Raw genomic sequence first — 22,533 nt, forward strand, 5'->3', positions numbered from 1 at the left:
GCCATTGTCCAATAAATGTCCAACTAGCCATTCTAATATGCAGTCATGAATGGGTTGATGTTATTTATACAGTTATTACAGCATTGTAGTAGTCTGCATAATAGTAAGTCTAATATTTTTTGTTTGAATAAAAATTCAAAATAGAAAGCAAGAGTAATATCAGAGGGGCCTGGAGACGTGACTGATGAACAAAGAAAACGTTATTTTAGAGCCTGGAATGTCTGCATTGTTCATTCTGGACCTTATTTTGAAATTGTCATATTTTTTAGTTTTCGTGAAATTGGCCAAATTGCAAATTTCTGACCACATTATTAGGTAGTTGAAATCAGTAAATGGGCAGTTTCTTGTACTCAATCGATAGAAAAAATGAAGTTCTAAAGAAATAGCTATGAGTTTGGGCGACTGGAACAATGGAATTAGCCGAAAATAGGGCTCAAAGTGGGCGAAATCGCCGATTTGTAAACAGCGTCGAGGTCGCTAACTTCGCGAGAGCATAATTCCGTCAGTTTTCCATCAAATTTCGTTTTTTTGGTGTCATTACAATCGGGAAAAGATTCTCTATCATTTCATAAGAAAAAATAATTTTTTTTTTTTTTTTAAATTTTGCGACACCAGGAGACACCTCAGGATTGGGGGTTGCGACAGTCAAAGGGTTAATGGTCAGTCTGTCACTCACCAGGGTGCACGTCCAAAGGAATATCCACGTACCGCCAGTTCAATTCCTTCCTTTTTGATACCGTCTGGGCATATTTGAGAAATTAGAGAGACTATTTATTTTACAGACTGCTCAAATTGAGGCTCAATGTAAATTAAATGAAGAAGACTTTCAAAGGGAAACGCTCCACTATATAAGACAACAACAAGAAGGTAATGTGAGTGAAAGATGTACTGAATCCTCAAATGATGCTTTCAATATACAAAAAGCTGCATCTTTGGTTCCAAGGTTTAATGACGGAGATTTAGATACTTATTTTGAAGTCTTTGAGAATCAAGCACGTGCTATGCGCTGGCCCCGACAACACTGGGCAACCTTATTGCATATTTCGTTGTCTGGTAAAGCTCAAAGTTGTACTGCTACGTTACCTTTTGAGAAGTATGTGAATTATGATTCCATTAAGAAGGCTATCCTTGAGGCTTATGATCTCCTTCCAGTAAGTTATCAAAAAACCTTTAGAGCATTAAAACGCCAGCCAACTCAGTCGTATGTAGATTTTGCAAGTGAAAAGAAAATCGCTTTTGAGAGATGGTGTAGAGCTTCTAACTGTAAATCTATGGAAAATCTTTCCCAGTTGATCCTGCATGAGGATTTCTATAATAATTTACCAAAAGACTTGCATAGATATTTGATTAGTTGCCCCATAGTAAATATACTAGAAACAGCCTCGCTCGCCGATAATTATGAAATATCTCAACAATTGATTGGCGAAACAAAAGGTAAGGAAACAGTGACTAAATATGCCCCTAAGAAAAGACGATCCAATCTTACAGAGATTCGTCACATACAGAATCCTTGCCCGACCTCCTATGTTGCCTCCACACCCATTAATGATAAATTTAGATTTAACTCTAGGAGAAGCTCAAAACCACTAAGGCAGAACAGTGAATTGAACTGCACTTATTGTAATAAAAAAGGGCATTTAAGAAAACACTGTTATTGGCCAGAGAGGGATACCAGGAACGAGCGACTTCGTTTCCCAACTCAGGTAATATCTTCGACAACTCAAAAGAAACTGAACCTTAGTACCGAACAAGGTTCGCAAGAGCGAATCAGTAGTCATTCTAGATGACTCAATACTAGAGCTATTTCAGAACAAGATATTCACTCGGCTATGAGTCCCTACTTTGCTAAAGTGAAAGTTGGGATAGACGAGACTCAATTAGTTGAAGTTAATTCCTTCCGTGATACTGGAAGTTATTTAACCTTATTGAAGCAGGGCATACTTCCCGTAAGTGATATGACTCACACCAAGCTAGATGTGTTATTAGAAGCCTATGGAGGCGCCATTATAAGAGTGCCTCTTCACAGGATATACGTACATCCAAACACCAACCTATACTGGCTTTGTCTCAGTAAGTATATCCAGTGAAACTTTTCCTATTCAGGGCGTTGACTTACTCATAGGCAATGATCTAGACTATCCGGGTATAAGCCGAGAGCCTCTAGTTATTGATAATTCTACTGACATTAACTATGCCATAGAAGCTCGAAAAGAGGCTCCTACCTTATTTCCTCTCAATGTTATAACTAGAGCAATGTCTAGAGTGCCTCAAAATCCTTTGTCAACTGAAGTCCTAAGTGAAGGCGAGGATTTAGGTCTCGGTTTATTGTTCAGCCGATCCTTACAATCCGGATCTTCAAATCTGAAATATTCTATGATCGGCCTTTTTCAAGATTCTGATATTAAAATGCTATCAAAAGAAGATTTAATAAGGGATCAGTTCCTTGATCCATCCCTAGAGAAATTACGAGAGATAGCTATTACAGAAGACGACGCCCAAGACCTGGACAATTGTTACTATCTCGCTAATGGCATATTAATGAGAAAGGAAAAGTATCTTTCATCTTCCGACGATCATCTGTCTACCAGCAAACATCTAGTTGTGCTACCTAACACCTTTAGAGAATTAGCTATTTGTTTCGCCCACCATAGTCCCATGGGAGGACATTTGGGAGTAAACAAAACACTGGGCAAAATAGCCAAGCATTTTTATTGGCCCAGAATGAAGGAGATTGTGGAAAGCTATCTAAAAAGTTGTCAAGTCTGCCAAGTGACCGGCAAACCTTCGCACACACCTCCACCAGTTCCCCTCATTCCAATTCCCGTCAGTGGTGAGCCCTTCTCACGCCTGTTACCCAGGACTAAACAAGGGAATCAATATCTGTTTACAATTATGGATGTTGTTACTCGATATCCGGAAGCTATCCCTTTGAGAAATATTAATTCTGGCATCATTGTTCGAGCTTTGCAAAAATTTTTCTCACAGGTGGGGATTCCCCAAATAATTCAATCCGATCAAGGTTCAAATTTTACCTCTAAGATGTTTCGCGATGCCTTATCTCACCTCGGAATTAAGTCCGTATTTTCTGTTGCGTATCACCCTCAGTCACAAGGAGCCCTCAAATGATTTCATCAAACATTAAAATCAATGTTGAGAGCGTACTGTGAGCAGTTTTCCCGAGATTGGGATGAGGGAATACCATTTCTCTTGTTCGCCTTAAGGGAAAGCGAACAAGAAAGCACTGGGTTTAGTCCATTTGAATTAATTTACGGACACCAAGTACACGGCCCCCTCGCCATACTAAAAGATTCATGGACGGGAAAATGAGAACCCTCGTTTAAAACAACTCCAACTCTAATGCAAAAGCGTTTGTCACAACTGAGGGAATTAGCCTCAAAAAACTTAGCTAAGGCCCAATCCAAGATGAAGCATTGTTATGACAAACACACATGCTCTCGCTTCTTTAAACCAGGTGACAGGGTGTTGGCACAGAAATTTTTACCTGGACACGCTCTGCAACCTAGATACGAAGGTCCTTTGGAAGTGATTGAGCGGCTCGATGAGGTAAATTATGTACTACAAACTCCAGGAAAGAGAAAAGCAAAACGTACTTATCACATAAACCAACTTAAGGCTTACCACCCTAGTCTCGTACCAATTACGACAGTTCTTCCTTTAGCTGAAACTGAAAATGTACGTCTGCCCAGCATCTCTAAAGCCATAGAAGTATGTTTAAAAAATTCAGAGACATTGCAATCTCTTGATACCTTTCTTATGGACCTTGATTTGGAAAAAGCAAAAGACATCAAAGACTTGATATTACATTATGAGGTTACGTTAGGAGTTGCACATTGGGAATTCACGACATAGATGTACAAGGAGCTAAGCCTTGCAAACAGTCACCTTATAGGGCAAGTCCACTCAAACAAGAAGCATTAAACAAAGAAGTAGAATTTTTGTTGTCCCATGGACTCAGCGGAGTAAAAGTCCGTGGGCCTCACCCTGTATGTTAGTTCCCAAGCCTGATGGAACTTCTAGAATGTGCACTGATTATCGTAAGGTTAATGCTCTCAGTGGGAGTTGTCACAGCTGCTCTTTGCTGATGACACTGTGCTCTTGGGAGATTCTGAAGAGAAGTTGCAGAGATTGGTGGATGAATTTGGTAGGGTGTGCAAAAGAAGAAAATTAAACATGAATACAGGAAAGAGTAAGGTTATGAGGATAAAAAGATTAGGTGATGAAAGATTGGATATCAGATTGGAGGGAGAGAGTATGGAGGAGGTGAGCGTATTCAGATATTTGGGAGTGGACGTGTCAGCGGATGGGTCTATGAAAGATGAGGTGAATCATAGAATTGATGAGGGAAAAAGAGTGAGTGGTGCACTTAGGAGTCTGTGGAGACAAAGAACTTTGTCCTTGGAGGCAAAGAGGGGAATGTATGAGAGTATAGTTTTACCAACGCTCTTATATGGGTGTGAAGCGTGGGTGATGAATGTTGCAGCGAGGAGAAGGCTGGAGGCAGTGGAGATGTCATGTTTGAGGGCAGTGTGTGGTGTGAATATAATGCAGAGAATTCGTAGTTTGGAAGTTAGGAGGAGGTGCGGGATTACCAAAACTGTTGTCCAGAGGGCTGAGGAAGGGTTGTTGAGGTGGTTCGGACATGTAGAGAGAATGGAGCGAAACAGAATGACTTCAAGAGTGTATCAGTCTGTAGTGGAAGGAAGGCGGGGTAGGGGTCGGCCTAGGAAAGATTGGAGGGAGGGGGTAAAGGAGGTTTTGTGTGCGAGGGGCTTGGACTTCCAGCAGGCATGCGTGAGCGTGTTTGATAGGAGTGAATGGAGACAAATGGTTTTTAATACTTGACGTGCTGTTGGAGTGTGAGCAAAGTAACATTTATGAAGGGATTCAGGGAAACCGGCAGGCCGGACTTGAGTCCTGGAGATGGGAAGTACAGTGCCTGCACTCTGAAGGAGGGGTGTTAATGTTGCAGTTTAAAAACTGTAGTGTAAAGCACCCTTCTGGTAAGACAGTGATGGAGTGAATGATGGTGAAAGTTTTTCTTTTTCGGGCCACCCTGCCTTGGTGGGAATCGGCCAGTGTGATAATAAAAAATAAATAAAATAATAATGCTCTCATGGTACCGGATGGTTTCCCACTGCCCCGTATTGATGATCTAATAGACAGAGTATCAGGAGCCGCCCATGTTACCCACCTGGATTTATTAAGGGGCTATTACCAAGTGCCGCTTACCCAGCGAGCCCAAGAAATATCCGCATTTACTATACAAGGCGGATTATTCAATTATCGCGTTATGCCCTTCGGGTTGTGTAACGCGGCCTCTACCTTTCAGCACCTGATGAACCTGCTGACCAATGATTTAGAAGGAGTGGATGCATATCTAGACAATCTTGTTATATATAGCAATGAATGGGAGCAACACTTAATTCGCCTGGAAACCTTATTTAAGAAGTTAGAAAAGTACAACTTCACCATAAATTTAGCCAAGTGTCAGTTTGGACAAGCCAAGATTAAATACCTCGGTTTTTGTATAGGCCAGGGTGAGGTACGTCCTGTTGATGTAAAAGTTAGGGCCATTGCCGAGTTTCCTATCCCTCAAATAGAAAGTCTGTACGGAGGTTCCTTGGAATGACTGGTTATTATCGACGTTTCTGTCCTAATTTTTCTCAGGTTGCGTCTCCTCTTACTGAATTGACCAGTAATAAGATTAAGTTTTGCTGGTCGAAAGATTGTGAGATAGCTTTTAATCGGTTGAAGCGGTTGCTTTCATCATCACCCGTATTGAAAAGTCCTGACTTTAATCAACCCTTCTATTTACACATTGATGCCAGCGGTTATGCTGTGGGGGCGGTGTTACTTCAGAAATCCCCCTCTACTGATATTTTGCATCCTATATCTTACTTTTCTTCAAAGTTGAAACGTCACCAAAAGAATTACGCCACTGTAGAGAAAGAAGCTCTTGCCCTAGTAATATCTTTGGAACATTTTGACGTTTATCTGGGAACCTCCACCCATAAAATTATGGTATTTTCTGATCACAACTCTTTAATTTATATTAATTCTATGAAATCAAAGAACACCCGGATCCTCAGGTGGGCTCTGAGGATCCAACCTTATCTGTTTAGTATTCAACACTAGCAGGACTCTTAACATAATTGCTGATGCCCTTTCTTGCCCCTGAAAAAAAAATATATACAGTATACCTTAAAATGTAAAGTTAAGAGATGAGTACTCTTAGAGCCTAATTTATATATATATATATATATATTATATACTTTTTGTTAATGATTTTCTTTTATATTGACAGTATGATTATGAAAACCGTTTCGTTGATGGGACGAAGTATTAAGCCCACATGGATGACCCTGATAGTCATGTCTGAGACTCCTATTCTCGAATTGTGATGGATGCCACTCCAGATAGTTCTTCCGGCCATTGTTCCAGAAGCTCATCCTCTGGCAAATAACCATGCTGATCGAGTTCTTTCATCTTCATTCTCCCGTCGTCCTACATGCCTTATTTACCAAGAGGACGCTTACTATAAAGGAGATATTACCGAGAACGCTTGCAAACTCCCTACTGCGACCTATTGTCGTACGGGGTGGGGTGTTATATCTTGGAAATTGGTCATCCTGTGTTATTTAACTATTGTAAGAGAATATGATCATCACTTAATATTATAGCGCGAAAGTCCCCGTTTATAGCTAAAATAGAGACTTTTGGCATTATATTATTATCTGTTAAAATATAAAAAATACCATGGTATTATCCCTATTTTATTATTTTTTTTTTTTATTTATTATCACACTGGCCGATTCCCACCAAGGCAGGGTGGCCCGAAAAAGAAAAACCTTCACCATCATTCACTCCATCACTGTCTTGCCAGAAGGGTGCTTTACACTACAGTTTTTAAACTGCAACATTAACACCCCTCCTTCAGAGTGCAGGCACTGTACTTCCCATCTCCAGGACTCAAGTCCGGCCTGCCGGTTTCCCTGAATCCCTTCATAAATGTTACTTTGCTCACACTCCAACAGCACGTCAAGTATTATTATTATTATTATTGTTGTTAGGTAGGTTTTCTTATGTATATAGAGCATAAGTCTCGGAACCATCCGGTGAATTGTTCAATTGTATATGTCCGGCTGACTGACGTTTGGGTCAGGTGATCCAACCTGACGATGGGTCAACAGACTGGCAGGTAGTCAGTCCACTCCCTGTTCTAGCCTTGACAACTGATCGTATATTGGTTCTCTCTTAGGAGTATACATTTTGAATGGGTTTGAGAATTAGTCTCTAGAGCTGACTCAGTTTGTTCCTCATTGCTCTGAAAGATTGTTTGGATATTTATATTCTTGGTCAGTTCAGTAATCCATAGAGATATGTCTTCTCAGGCAAACTCTTGCCTTCTACTTCCTTTACGGCTGGATTCAAAGGTCTTGTTGAATCTTGTACATTTTGTAGTTTGAGTTTACACAGTCTTGTTAAGACAAAGACGTAAATGTTAGTGAAGACTTAATTACAGAAAGAAAAATTAATCTTCCTTATTAAGGTGATACTTCCATGATTTTGAACTAAATATGTATATTGTAAATTTATTGTACAAAGTATTAAGATATAATATTAGGTACAGAGAAAAGATAAAGTATTGTATTTAAATACTTTAATAAATTTGAATTTTATTCTATGGAGTTTCCCAGTTGAAATTATTTCCCCTAGACTCTAAAATACCTTTAACTAACTCTGATCCAAAATCTTGTTGCCTATGAAGAAAATAGTAACAGACCACATTCTGAAGTTCTTTATAAAATTTCTTATTCGCAACAATCTTCTCTTCTTTTTTCTTAGAGGAATGTGCTTTGAGCATACCTCAAGTGCCACAGAGTTACAGTTCTTTCCAGGCAAAGGTTTTGATCCAAGTTGTTTAGGATATCTTCCAAGCCTGTTTCATTTAGGACATGGTTAATTTGATCCTGCTGTATGTTTTTGTTATTGAAGTTGAATTTGGTGAAGACACCCTCATAACTGATCTCATTTTGCTGGTCAGGAACCCCGTGTATACATGTCTGTATTTCGATTATGTTGTGATCTGAGTGTATTGTTTTTGATACTGTTATATTTCATACAAGATTGTTATCATTAGTGAGATAAGGTCAAGTTTGTTTTCCAGTCTTGTTGGCTCCACTATTTGCTGGCTTAAGGTGAATTTGCTGCAGAGGTTTAACCCTTCAACTGTCCAAACGTATATGTTTGCACCACTAGTGCTCCAAACGTAGATCTACGTTTTTTTTACATTTGAAAGCATGTAAAAAACGTAGATCTACGTTCGGAGTGCTAACGGTGAAAACATAGTTCTATTTGGGGCTGGGGCTGGGGCTGGGGCTGGAGCTGGAAGATTTTCCAGACAATAGTCATTTTTCAAAAGCTGTTCCTTGAATTGTTAAGAAGTTGTATCTGGTGGCTTGTATACAACTGCAATGCCAAAACTTCAACTACTGTATTGCTCCTTGATCCAGTACAATACAACAGTGCTTCTTTTGCTTTTGTTGTATTTTTCTATTTTCCACACACATACTGTACAATTTTTTTATACACATACGTACTGTAAATATCTTATTGCAAAAAATTACATAATTTTGAAATGTATTTGCAGATTGGAAGCAAACCCCAGTGTACGAGATGTGATATCTGATCCTGCATGGATTCCAATACTTGATGAATTTCAACAAAACCCAGAGGCAGCAATGAAGAAATACAAGGACAACAGAGAGATCACAAGCACTTTGAAAGCACTGTGCAATGTCCTGGGTAAGCAGAGAAATCTGTATGTGAAACTGTAGCACTTTTAGTTTTTAACCCTTAAACTGACCAAACATAGATCTACGTTCACTCACGTAGCACTCTGAACGTAGCTCTACGTTCGGAGCGCTACGAAAGTGGCCGTAGATCTGTGTTTGGACAATTTAAGGGTTAATTGAATCTCTCTTTTTTTCTATTTTAAACTTGAAAAGGTTTTATGTATGTATAATATACTGTATTCCACTGTATAGAAATACAGTTTGTGTTTGTATGGACCTTTAAAGGCCATTTTTATTGTTTGTTATATTGCTACAAATTGTTTACAGGTAATCCTTGACTGGCCGTCTTTCAACATTTTGATATCTTAGTCACTCCATATTTTATTCTTACATAATGTACCACGCTAATCTTGGCAAAGCGTTCACATGAAAGTGTTTACATCTGGCTATCCCAGCCAGTGAGATGCAACAGAAAGCAGCCATGTCATTGATGACATGGCTGCTTTCTGTTGCATCTCTCTTTCTGAGCACATCTCTTGGTTCCATGGCAGCATCAGTCCTATGCTTGCAGAGCACCATATATGATGCTCTGCTCAATAGAGGGTATTGACATTCATAAAAGAAAAGTTTATTTTGAGTGAAACCCCAAGCTTATTTTTCAATTCAAGAGTTGTGTATCAGACAAACAAATAAAGACAATGAGCATCAAGAAAAGGGTGAATAACCACAGCTATCCACTAATGGGTCTTCTGTAAAAGTTGTATGATCAAATCTCACAGGTTTCATATCTCAGTTTCAAGATATAACTTTATTCAGCCCATGTGTGTTCTAATCTCATATGTTAGTATTGTAACCTATGTACTATACTCAGCATATGCATATATTCATTAACCCATCTCTATTCATCATCATATGTGTACTCGTTATTCTATTTGTGCACTGTACAGCACTGTACTTGCTATTAATATTGTTATAATTGTAATCAGTTTAGGCACTTAACCTCAAAGGGTCATATAGTGCTGTCGGGAAGGATATGCAATAGTAGAAATGTGCATTAGATGGAGAAAGAGGCTAGTGGTATGCAAGGGTAGGGGGGAATGTAAGAGTAAAATTTAAATCATAGTTGGTGCAACTGTACTCATTAACCCATGTGTGTGTACCCATTAAATGAAAATTTGGTACATTTCAGGTGACACATTCCTACACATGAATAGTAGTATCAGAAGTGAAGAGGAGCTTATATCTAGCAGATTAATGGAAAGTCCTCATGTAAAGGAGGCACTTACAGACCCATTTGTGCAGGAGATGATGGTCTTCATGAAACAGGGAGCAAATGATAAAGTTCACAGGTCAGTATTATAGTAATAATAATGATGCAATTATAATAATTTTATTTAAAGAAGTACATATTGCAAAATTAAGTATTTGGTTGTACATTTTTTGAAAAGCCAATAGTGATGCACAGAGTTTTTAGCAGTACACCATAACAATCCCCCTCAAGGTTTCTTAATGCAAGGAATTGGACTTGTCTTTCGCTTTCTTGAATCAAAACTGATTGCCTCCTACTTTCCCCAGGCACTGTATGGCTCCCCGAGGATTGAATACTTTTTCCCTATATTTTTCTTTTGACATGTTGGCCATTTCCCATTGAGGCAGGGTGACCCAAAAAGAAAGAAAAAAAAACCCAAACAGAAAGAAAAAAACTTTCATCATTGTTCAACACTTTTACCATTATTCATACATAATCACTGTCTTTGCAGAGGTGCTCAGATACGACAGTATCTGAGCGCCTCTGTATAATGATGTATGTAATTAATAATCATTATATCATTCCTTCCTGGATTGTAGGTTGGTAGACAGCAACTGCCCAGGGAGGTACTACAGTGGAACCTCAAAAATCGAACGTATCACATACCGAACGTTTCAAAAATAGGACCATTTTTTTTCGGACAAACTGTGACCCTATTATCGAACGCGCCCCTATTTTCGGACTGCCGGGTACGGGACCTGTCTGCTGCCTGCTCTGTCCGCGTCCCCGCACAGGCGCCGTGAGCAGTCTAGCTTTGTTTATGCTTGAGTGAACACTGACCTGCGCTCTCATTCACGCATTTTACAATTATTTCGTTGTGTTTAGTGCTTGTGGGACTGTGAAATAAGCTGCCATGGGCCCAAAGAAACTTGCTAGTGGTACCCCTGTGGTAAAGAAAGTGAGAAACACCATAGATGTGAAGAAGGAAATAATACAGAATGAGAGTGGTGTGAGACTTGTTGAGCTTGTCAGGATGTATGGGAAAAACAAGTCGACCATCGGTTCTATCCTGTCAAAGAAAGAACAAATCAAGGAAGCTGATGTTGCGAAAGGTGTTAATATAGGGAGTGGATGAGGTGCCTTCTTCAAAGATTAAGGGGATTTGTGCCAAGTGGAATGATGTCCAAATGTTTGTGCAAAAGTACCACCCTGAGCAAGCTGAAACAAGCCATCTTTGCAACAAGTTCAGTGACAGAACCATGTCCCATTTTAGGGAAATGTTAAAGAGGCGCCAGAAACAGAGGACTGTGGACAGTTATTTTGTGAGACAGGGGTCCAGTGACTCTCAAGCTGGTCCTAGCGGCATAAAAAGACAGAGAAGGGGAGTAACCCCAGAGAGGGATTTACCTGAAGTCCTCATGGAGGGGGATTCTCCTTCCAAACACTAACCCCAACTCCCTCTCTCCTCCTCCCTATCTTCCAGATGCCATCACCAATCTTCAATAAAGGTAAGTAAAATGTTATTTTATATGTATTACTATATTTTTTTTTTATTATTATCACACTAGCCGATTCCCACCAAGGCAGGGTGGCCCGAAAAAGAAAAACTTTCACCATCATTCACTCCATCACTGTCTTGCCAGAAGGGTGCTTTACACTACAGTTTTTAAACTGCAACATTAACACCCCTCCTTCAGAGTGCAGGCACTGTACTTCCCATCTCCAGGACTCAAGTCCGGCCTGCCGGTTTCCCTGAACCCCTTCATAAATGTTACTTTGCTCACACTCCAACAGCACGTCAATTATTAAAAAACATTTGTCTCCATTCACTCCTATCAAACACGCTCACGCATGCCTGCTGGAAGTCCAAGCCCCTCGAACACAAAACCTCCTTTACCCCCTCCCTCCAACCTTTCCTAAGCCGACCCCTACCCCGCCTTCCTTCCACTACAGACTGATACACTCTTGAAGGCACTCTGTTTTGCTCCATTCTCTCTACATGTCCGAACCACCTCAACAACCCTTCCTCAGCCCTCTGGACAACAGTTTTGGTAATCCTGCACCTCCTCCTAACTTCCAAACTACGAATTCTCTGCATTATATTCACACCACACATTGCCCTCAGACATGACATCTCCACTGCCTCCAGCCTTCTCCTCGCTGCAACATTCATCACCCATGCTTCACACCCATATAAGAGCGTTGGTAAAACTATACTCTCATACATTCCCCTCTTTGCCTCCAAGGACAAAGTTCTTTGTCTCCACAGACTCCTAAGTGCACCACTCACCCTTTTCCCCTCATCAATTCTATGATTCACCTCATCTTTCATAGACCCATCCGCTGACACGTCCACTCCCAAATATCTGAATACATTCACCTCCTCCATACTCTCTCCCTCCAATCTGATATCCAATCTTTCATCACCTAATCTTTTTGTTATCCTCATAACCTTACTCTTTCCTCTATTCACTTTTAATTTTCTTCTTTTGCACACCCTTCCAAATTCATCCACCAATCTCTGCAACTTCTCTTCAGAATCTCCCAAGAGCACAGTGTCATCAGCAAAGAGCAACTGTGACAACTCCCACTTTGTGTGATTCTTTATCTTTTAACTCCATGCCTCTTGCCAAGACCCTCGCATTTACTTCTCTTACAACCCCATCTATAAATATATTAAACAACCACGGTGACATCACACATCCTTGTCTAAGGCCTACTTTTACTGGGAAATAATTTCCCTCTTTCCTACATACTCTAACTTGAGCCTCACTATCCTCGTAAAAACTCTTCACTGCTTTCAGTAACCTACCTCCTACACCATACACCTGCAACATCTGCCACATTGCCCCCCTATCCACCCTGTCATACACCTTTTCCAAATCCATAAATGCCACAAAGACATAATTAAAAACTATAATACAGTATTTGTTTTATGTAAAACTGTAATTAATCTCTATAAAATGTATTTTTTGTGTGAATATTTTTGAGTTTCTGGAACGGATTAATTGTATTTCCATTATTTCTTATGGGAAATATTGCTTCGAATTTCAGACTTTTCAAATTTAGAACTAGCTCCTGGAACGGATTAAGTTCGATTTTTGAGGTTCCACTGTACTGTCCTGCCAAGTGAGTGTAAAACAGAAGCCTGTAATTGTTTTACATGATGGTAGGATTGCTGGTGCCCTTTTTTCTGTCTCATAAACATGCAAGACTTCAGGTGATCTTGATACTTATACATGTACTTACACTTAGGTCACACTACACATACATGTACAAGCATATATATATATTGTACATGTATGTACATATATATATATGCTTGTGTATATATACACACCCCTCTGGTGCTATCCTTTGCACTTACTTTCTTAGGACCCATGGTTACAAAAAAGAAACTTGGCAAAATAACTGCACAAAATGCAAGCAAAACACAAGAAAAATGCTTCCACAGTGAGGTAAACAGTGCACTGCGCCAACTAGTGGTGGCGTTCTGAAGCTCCTCATTATTATTATTATTATTATAATAATTATTATTATTATTATTAACTTAGGGAACTGGAGCACAGATCCAATTTTCTAGATCAAGAGTGCCTCACCAGCATCAAGGTTCCTTGACACTGGTGAGGAGCTCTTGATCTAGGGAACTGGATTGTGCTCCAGTTCCCTAAATTAATAATAATTATAAAAATAATATAATAATTATTAATAATGAGTGAGCTTCAGTTCCCTAAATTAATAATAATAATAATAATAATATAATAATTATTAAGAATAATGAGTGAGCTTCATTTCCCTAAATTAATAATAATTATAATAATAATAATGAGCTTCAGAATGCCGCCACTAGTTGGTGCAGTGCACTGTTTACCTTGTAGTGAAAGCATTTCTCTCGTGTGTTGCTTGCATTTTGTGCAGTTATTTTGCCAAATTTATTTTTTCTAACCATGGGTCCTAAGAAAGTAAGTGCAAAGGACAGTGCTGAGAAGAAAAAAAAATGATGTCTATTGAATTAAAGCATGAAATCATAAACATGAGCGAGGTGTGCAGGTTGTGTTGTGAAGTTTACGAGGCAGTACGAGCGTAGTACTTCTACTACGCTGGTACTGCCTCGCATTAAGAGTGTAGCAATTAGGTTCACCGATAAAGTGTAGCATTAAGAGCACAGCAAGTAGCCTATCTTTTCCACCCTCTACCTCTGCAAGCGTACCTACACTTTATAAAACCAGTTTATTTCTTTACATTCTCTATTATGTTTTATAATGTTTTTATAGAATATTTCTTATTTAAAAATACATTGTTTCAATGTCTTCCTTAAGAAACTAGTGATCTAGTGCAGTTAGCCTCACAAACACTCTGTTTTCTCTTATAATAAGAGCATGGGAAGAAATGGTCTGAGCGAGAGTGAGAATGGTCGCCACCACTAGTAACATAATACATTTTATTCATTCTAGAGTAGATATCATGTTTCTATGTTATTTATATTGTTTATTATGTCATATTAGATCAGTTGTGATAGATAAATAAGCTGTACAGTTAATATTAGCGCTATATTGAAGTATTTTGTCCTGCCTCCCGAGAGCAGGAATTTTGCTGGAACAGATTAATGGTATTTCATTTAATTTAAATGAGGAAAACTGATTTGATATACTGTATGAGCAAATTGAGTTACAAGCTAGGTCATGGAACGGATTAAACTCGTAAGTCGAGGTTCCACTGTATTCTGTCAAGTATATCCAAAGTGGCTAAAGACAGTTAGTTACTTTTTTATTACTGTACACATATATTTATTTGAAGCACTAAACCCATGTGGGTAATTTAGTACAAGGAGTGGTGCAGGCTCACTCTTCCATACACTAATTATCAGGCAGATTCTTATATCGCCCCTCCTTCCCCTTACTGTACTTTGCAAGACAGATGCACTCTGTGGTCAGGTTGGATGTCTACAAGGAATTATTATATTTATGGGAATTACATCAACATCCTTCAATTAAACCTGATTGCCTCCCATTCCCCTAAGGATTATAACTTCCATAATTTATTTTTACCTCAGTGGCCATCTCGTGCCAAAGCAGGGTGACCCAAAAAAAGAAAACAATCCAATTCCTTGGCCCAGAAGCCCCTTACCAGCACCAAGAAACCTCCCTTGAAAAAATTTTGGGGACTAACATCTCTCAGATAGTATGACATGGCTAGCCTTGTCAGTATCATATATCTTTGATCTAGTCTCCGAAAAAAGAAAATCTTTGGCATGAAACACAAATAAAAAATTTCCACCAGCAGTGTACCAAAGGATTAAAAAATGCAATGAAAACAAAAGATCAAATGACCAGATATTGATGTGTTATAGTTTTGAAGTTATCTAGTAAAGCTCATTGAATTGTGCATTTTATTGCTCTATATGACCCTTGTAGGTTTAGCTCTTTTCGCTTATAATAATACAGCCTCTCCTCAACGACAGAGTTCTGTTCTTAAAACCACGTCAGTAAACAAATGCATCGCTAAGCAAGGAGCATACTGTAATGGTAGTGGGTTTGTGTCAACTATCTTTGATATTGTTTTAATGTCTTCTTACCATTTATAAAATTTTTAGTGTATTTTTAAATGTCTATACTGTATAGACACTCTAAACTACATCATTTAGGTATGCATACTGGTCAGAGAGCCCGTCGTAAGTCCGAGTCATCAGTAAACGAGTACATTGCTAAGTGAGGAGAGGCTGTAATAATATGCTTTATATTCATTCTTTTCCACGCTTGTTTTCTTTGGTGAAACTAATCATTGTAATAAATAACAAAAAAAGGCACAATACCGTGACTGGAACGATACACAAATAACCCGCACATAAAAGAGAGAAGCTTACGACGACGTTTCGGTCTGACTTGGACCATTGACAAAGTCACACTAACCAGAAGTGGAGCAGGACACATGTGCGGCGCCTGGTTGTCTTTGTTGTGGACATTTCGCCATTCAGTGGCTGGCTGGATGGCGAAACGTCTACGATAGGGATGCCCAGGTGTTGCACATGTGTCTTAGTTTCATCTTGCCGGTATTATATACCATTCTTGTACTACTACTACTACTACCACCACCTCTTCCTGCCTATATATAGCCGTCCTGTTCCACTTCTGGTTAGTGTGACTTTGTCAATGGTCCAAGTCGGACCGAAACGTCGTCGTAAGCTTCTCTCATTTATGTGCGGGTTATTTGTGTAATCATTGTAATAATTGTAATAAATAGAATAAAGGAAATCAGCTCTTGACTTTTTTTGTGTGTGTTCTTTTAATCATTCATAGAATTATGTACACACAAATTAAGTGTTCTATACAGAAAAAATAGTGGCATCTTAATTTTTTTCATTACAGATGCTTCCAGTCAGCAAATCAAAGTCAAAAGAAAAATATTCAGACACTGATAGATGTTGGATTGTTTGCATTTTCAATGTAACATGCTTAAGGGTCTATGACTTTTATTATAATTTGGAAAATAAATGCAGAACATATGGTAGATGGTGCAAAATACCTCTGGTGTAAAGCAGGTATGTAGTAAGTATACCCAAAGATATTGTACCAATAACCCATTCATGTAGGTTCCAAGGCTTTTCAGCAGCCTTCAGATATAAGAATAACCATTAGAGCCTTATCATCAAGGGAAAACTCTGAGTTCCTCCAGACTATGCCTGATCAGCTAGCCTATACTGAATTACATGCTGCTAGCACCACTTACCTAGGCCATCAGTCAGGAGTAGGGGGTCATCCTAGGAAAGGCTGGAGGAAGGGGGTAAAAGGTTTTGTGTGCAAGGGGCTGGGACATACAGCAGGCACGCTTGAGCATGTTAAGATAGGAGCGAGTGGAGACGAATGGTTTTTGGGATTTTATGAGCTGTTGGAGTGTGAAGGGAATCAGGGAAACTGGTTAGCCAGACTCTAGTCCTGGAGGTGGGAAGTACAATGCCTGCACTTTAAAGAAGGGGTTTGAGATATTTGCTATTTAGAATGACATCTTAATTGTCATATCTGCATGCCACTGTAAAGACCTTGATTATGTGTGAATGATGGTGAAAGTGGTTTCCTATTTCTGGGTCACCCTGCCTTGGCAGGAGATTGTGTGAATGTATGTGTGTGTGTGTGGGGGGGGAGATTGGAAATCCATACAAACTAAATGCTGTACTTGTGGAATCAAGGAGTAATCATTGCAGACAAAAATCCTTTGATGGTGTAGGATATGTAGCTGATTTTCCAGATACTGTATTGTAATACAGGGGACACTTGCCAGATTTATTAAGCATTTTTACAGCAGTTATATGTACTTCTTGCAGCCATCCTCCACATTACCCCTATCTGCTTCCCTTCTTGTAGTCTCTGACTTCAAAGTGTATTGCAAGCTACTCAAGAGCTTTGCTTCCCAAACTCTCCATTGGAAATAATCACCTTTATTATATATAATCTATCTAAAAGGTTAGACATTTTTCTTTCAATAACTGGCTTTAAGTGCATCAGAATATCTTAAAATACAAACATGAATGAATGAATTAATCAAAAGAAAAAATCCTTAAATGACAAGCCAAAGAATGATAGGCTAAAGAAAATAATGAATGACTGAACCAGAGGTTGGTAACTTTTATTAATAAATAACAATAATTTAATGCCAAACATGTGGGGGGAAATGAGCAAATTGCCAACCTTTACTACCCACTTAATATTGATGTTTAACAGCTGCCGAGGCATGATTCTGGTACTGTACTATTTTTTTTTTTTCTTCTGAAGTTTGTGAAAGACTAGGCATGAACACAACAGAGGCTTCATGTATGATCTGTATATCTGATGGAAACTTGGATGGAATTATCCTGTATTTACAGTTAGCACAGGTAACTAACTACATTTCTTTGCAATAAAAAGATGCAACTAACTCCTAATACCATTTATGAAAAAAAAATTGAACTGCAATATCCATCATACTAAAACCTTATTTGTGTCACACATGCTTACAGGTGACAAGGTTATCATATAAATTATAAATATGAATTAAACCATATTAAAAATAATTACATAATAAAGAAGTCTGGCCTCATGCTGGCCTTCAAGAATAGAATAAAACTTAACAGGTAGTATGTTGTACCACAGTTCACATACAATTTTAATCTTGCTACATAATACTAGTGAAAAACCTGGTAATACTGTATGTGGAATTTTATCCTCACCCCAAGATTATAATACTATATTGCTTATGTTTGTATTGGTGTAATGCTGAAACCTTCCAGATTCATTCCTCTGTATAACCAATGCTTTTAGGCATCTTACTTAACACAAGGTGTATTGAATACATTACAACAGACTACACATTTGATGCTATTATATGTTCTGCAATCAATCATATTTGTTCTTAATCATTTGGATATCATGTAAGGTTTCAGCCATATAACTAACATGCTGTTGAAGTGTAGGAGGCAACATCAATGAAGGAGGTTCATTATTATTATAATCAAAAAGAAGCGCTAAGCCACAAGGGCTATACAGCGCTGCTGGAGGAGGTTCAGATAACTAGTTACCTGGATTTAGAACTAGATGTGGAATGTTCAATCCCTGCAATTTGAAAAATGTGTGGGTAATTAGCATTTCTATGAATCATTGGATTTATGATGTCCATGCACTCCTGGAAAGACAGCTAGGGACAGTGATGGGGAATGCTTTTCCTTCATTGGGTCACCCATCCTTGGTGGGAAAACTTAAAAAAATATTACCAGGTTTTACTTCAGTTATCATAATCCTACCTGATTCCAGGTAGGATTCTTTGACTAGAATACCAATGACACACACTACAGCACTATCAATTACACCATTCTGAAAAAAAATATGTCAAAATATCAATTTCTTCATATTAATAAAACATTAAAATCTAAAACCTAGTAGTATATATTCAGTGGTATTTATGTTTAACCATAACTTACATTAATCCTTTTACTCTCGCTATCCCCAAAATTAAGTGCTAACAGTGTTGCAATTAAAGAAAAATTTATCTTCTGAAAAGGGGTAGAGAATATTTTTTCTGAAGGTAGCGACACCAAAAATGCAAAATTTGATAGAAAATTTATGGAATTACACAAGTGCAAAGTTGGTGGTCTGGGCACAATTTACACATTGGTGATTTCACCTGCCAAGTTCTATTTTAAGCCAATTCCTAGCTATTTCACTAGCACACTTCCGTTCTATTAACTAAACAAGAAGATGCCCATTCAACTATCAGAACTACCTGACAGTGTGCACAGAACTCAATCTGGCAAGCTTTACATAAAATTAACAAAAACACTGTAGGCATTCAAGCCATTAAAGCAACCTTTCCTCTGGTCAGTCACATCCCCCCAGGCCTCTCGTATATAACATGCCCTCCATTTGAATACATAAAAAAAAAAAAAAAAAAAAATTAAAGTTTTACCTTATTCCTTCAATTATCATCAAAAGCAAGTGCTAAACCCATGGGGGTCATACAGCACTGCTCCTCTGATTAATAAAATATAACCAAGAATGAGTGGTCAAGGTTTAATTATAAAAAAAAAAAAAAAAAAAAAAAAAAAAAGCACTAAACCTGGTCACGGCTTAAGCCATCCCAATAATTAAAAACCTAGTAAAGACCCACAAAACAGACTGGGATATGTGGCATGCTAGGAGGGCTTTACCCTTCCTCAGGAAAATTGCCAAAAACCAAATATTTCTGCCACAGTCTTATTTCAAGTTACTTCCTGTCTGAAATCAGTCAAACTCATGTCTATTTCACTAGTATGTTTTCCATTCTATCAATACTACGAAACAGCCAATAACACCATGAAAACCACCCTAGCTATTTTAAAACAAACACAGGGTTAGATGTTTGCATTTCCCCATCATGCATTGCATGTTGGATATATACTGTGCTGTTGCATTTTCCCATGTCTAGGCCAAAATTTACCACTTACAGCATATCTGAGGAAGCTGTGCTTTAAATGTAGATCTGCATGAGCAACACTACCATCAATGTAAATCTATGTGGAGACAGTCAAAGTGCTAACTTGCCCACCACAACCTGTAAATACTTGAAAGTAACAAAAGCTCTTAAAATCTTAGAAGTAGTTAACAATGTTTTAAACTGTTTACTAGTAAGTTAAATAAACAAACAATTTGCCAAGTATAATTCTAATAGATTCTATGAAAATGGTGGGGAGCTAACAGAATCTCTCGAATCCTCCAGGATGCATCTGATGCACATGCTTCTTAGTTTTCTTTCTTCAATTATTGTGATGCCACTATCATCAAAATCTGTTTAAATATTCTAAAGGCAGTAGACATTAATATAAAAACTTAATACAGCATTCCTTCTCCGAGTATTAATTTTTTTTTTTGTCCAAAATATTTGGTTTGAGTAATTGTTTTAACAAAGACCATTTATATATTCACAGCTGCACATATAATAATTACATATAATGAAGATCAGCACACAACTGCTTTATTAGTGGACACTAACCTTATATATTTTGTAAGCATTCACAATTAACTTTGCATACATCAAATGTATGCAGTTGTCTTGGCATTTGGAAAACGACTACTGGAATACACAGTGCATAATGGCTGAATATACATTTTAAAATGTTTTTTAGCTGAAAGTTTTCTCCCTATACTCAAAACCATCATTCGTTAATCTTTAATCGTTAATCTCATCCACTTTCACTATTTTCAGTATTCATGAATGAATCAATGAAAATAAGAATGCATATATCCAGGTATATGAATATTAATTACTGCAATAAATGTACATACAGTACAAAGTAATTTCCAAATTGGAGGAATCTTTGACAAACTGATGACTGTTTGTATTACAGGCATTGATGTTTTAGACTAAAATACTTTCGCTTTCCTTAAAAATACTGAACACATCCACTAAGGTAATAATTATACTTTGTGAACTCATTAAGTTTGTACAAAACCTTAGAATTGGGTGTCATTAAGTATAAAATAAATAGTACACTATTTCTTTTTTAAAGTTTTATCACTTGTATTAACACTTTATCCAGCTAAATACTTTAACTTTACTGGCTGCAACAAACAATTTAATATTTACTTTGGTATTCTGGATAAGACATGCTCCAAATGTGAATTAAAAATATCTAAATAGTAGCAAATATACCTGTAATGATGCTGGAGCCCCTAACGATTTTCCACCGCAGAATACCTGACAACTAATTATTACACATATTGGGCATTATAGTTGAGAAAAGGAAATATATGTTCCCCTTTCCCCAACTCTAGTATTTGAACTGTTATACCATGAGTAAACTTATAAAGGCTCCTAGTATATCACATTATCATGGTTTTATTTTTGAAAGAAAAACTCAGGTGCATAGAGTAATTCGCTGGCTTCACAACTGATGATACTTATCTGTCCCTGCAATACAGTAACGCAAAAAAACTAGACTGCCATGTGAAGGTCTCAAATTATGGTAACCACTTTTTCTATTAGTGATCCATTGTAGACAATTTTTGGTATTCAGAAAGTGACAACCCATGTATTACTTGGAGCATGTTTCATGGAAAACTCATTTAAGGCCACCAAAATCTCTAAATCTTATTCTACCTGATTTTTTCTTAGGGACATTTTTAATACTACTGTATTCCAATCATCCTCAGACACTGCAAGGGCTTAAAGTCAACATTCATCATGCAGTTGATGGCATATCAACACACACTAAAACATGTTTGGCAGCTAACATATTCAAGATTTTACTTGCTATGCATTTTATCACTTTCTAAAGATCTTTTAGTAGGACACCACATCATGGGTGCTATCTTAATAATAAAAGGCATCTATTCTGATGGGAAAATGGTATACCAAAAATAAGCTTTTTTGAAATTTTTTTTCAGATATTAGCTGGGTAAAAGGGCATTTGTAAGACGTGGTAGCAAGGGGAGTATTAAAAATATTCCAAAAGACACCTTGACATAAACAGAATATTTCTGAGAACAGATAAGAGGAATAACGATTACTAGAATTATTTTTTTAATCTTGTGCTCTAGCCAAAGCTGAGGAAAATAAAAAAAATTTACCGATTACTAATGGTTATCAAAGGGTAAACTCTGCTAAAAACTAATTTCTTACATGTTTTATAAAGCACAATCCAAAGATGTGCAAAGTATACAATGTTTAAATCTTTACCAGAGGAAGACAGTTTTAATTAATTCTTTAAAATGCAGCCTTGCAATTTCTTTTCTTTCTTTGTTCTGATGACTTATTGTCTATTCAGAATGCATCTTTGATGTTTTGAAATGGCCGAACTGCTAGGTCCATTGGTAGGCTGTAATTGTATTTATTTAACCTCTCCAATGAACGAAAGGCATCTTCAAAACCTGTAAAGCCAATGAGGTTAATGAATATATGTTGCCATATTCTTATTATACAAGTCTTATAGAATAAAATTACCATTTTCAATCTGAATTAAATTTA

At 37.7% G+C, this 22,533-nt stretch overlaps 2 protein-coding genes across 15 annotated transcripts in view; one reads left to right on the forward strand and one right to left on the reverse strand.

The window, feature by feature from the left end:
• The window catches only part of LOC128692638 (uncharacterized), a 35,543-nt gene extending 18,324 nt beyond the window's left edge, over nt 1-17,219 (forward strand). For 4 of the 7 annotated variants that reach the window (XM_070089909.1, XM_070089908.1, XM_070089910.1 and 1 more), the window contains exons 4-6: nt 8,672-8,826; nt 10,006-10,165; nt 15,119-15,915. In XM_070089909.1, coding sequence (XP_069946010.1) covers nt 8,672-8,826; nt 10,006-10,165; nt 15,119-15,215 — 412 coding nt within the window. In that variant the 3' untranslated portion in view covers nt 15,216-15,915. Of the gene's footprint in view, nt 1-8,671; nt 8,827-10,005; nt 10,166-10,391; nt 11,924-15,118; nt 15,917-16,430 lie in introns of those variants that run through there. The other 3 variants (XM_053781867.2, XM_070089907.1, XM_053781868.2) reach the window with 3 other exon arrangements.
• A 441-nt stretch (nt 17,220-17,660) lies between these two features.
• Nucleotides 17,661-22,533, reverse strand: part of LOC128692637 (RUN domain-containing protein 1) — a 71,690-nt gene continuing 66,817 nt past the window's right edge. For all 8 annotated transcript variants that reach the window (XM_070089900.1, XM_070089899.1, XM_070089903.1 and 5 more), the window contains one exon: nt 17,661-22,436. In XM_070089900.1, coding sequence (XP_069946001.1) covers nt 22,330-22,436 — 107 coding nt within the window. In that variant the 3' untranslated portion in view covers nt 17,661-22,329. The remainder of the gene's footprint in view (nt 22,437-22,533) is intronic.

Source organism: Cherax quadricarinatus, chromosome 30 (genome assembly GCF_038502225.1).
Source record: "Cherax quadricarinatus isolate ZL_2023a chromosome 30, ASM3850222v1, whole genome shotgun sequence".
In the NCBI taxonomy this organism is placed as follows: domain Eukaryota; kingdom Metazoa; phylum Arthropoda; class Malacostraca; order Decapoda; family Parastacidae; genus Cherax; species Cherax quadricarinatus.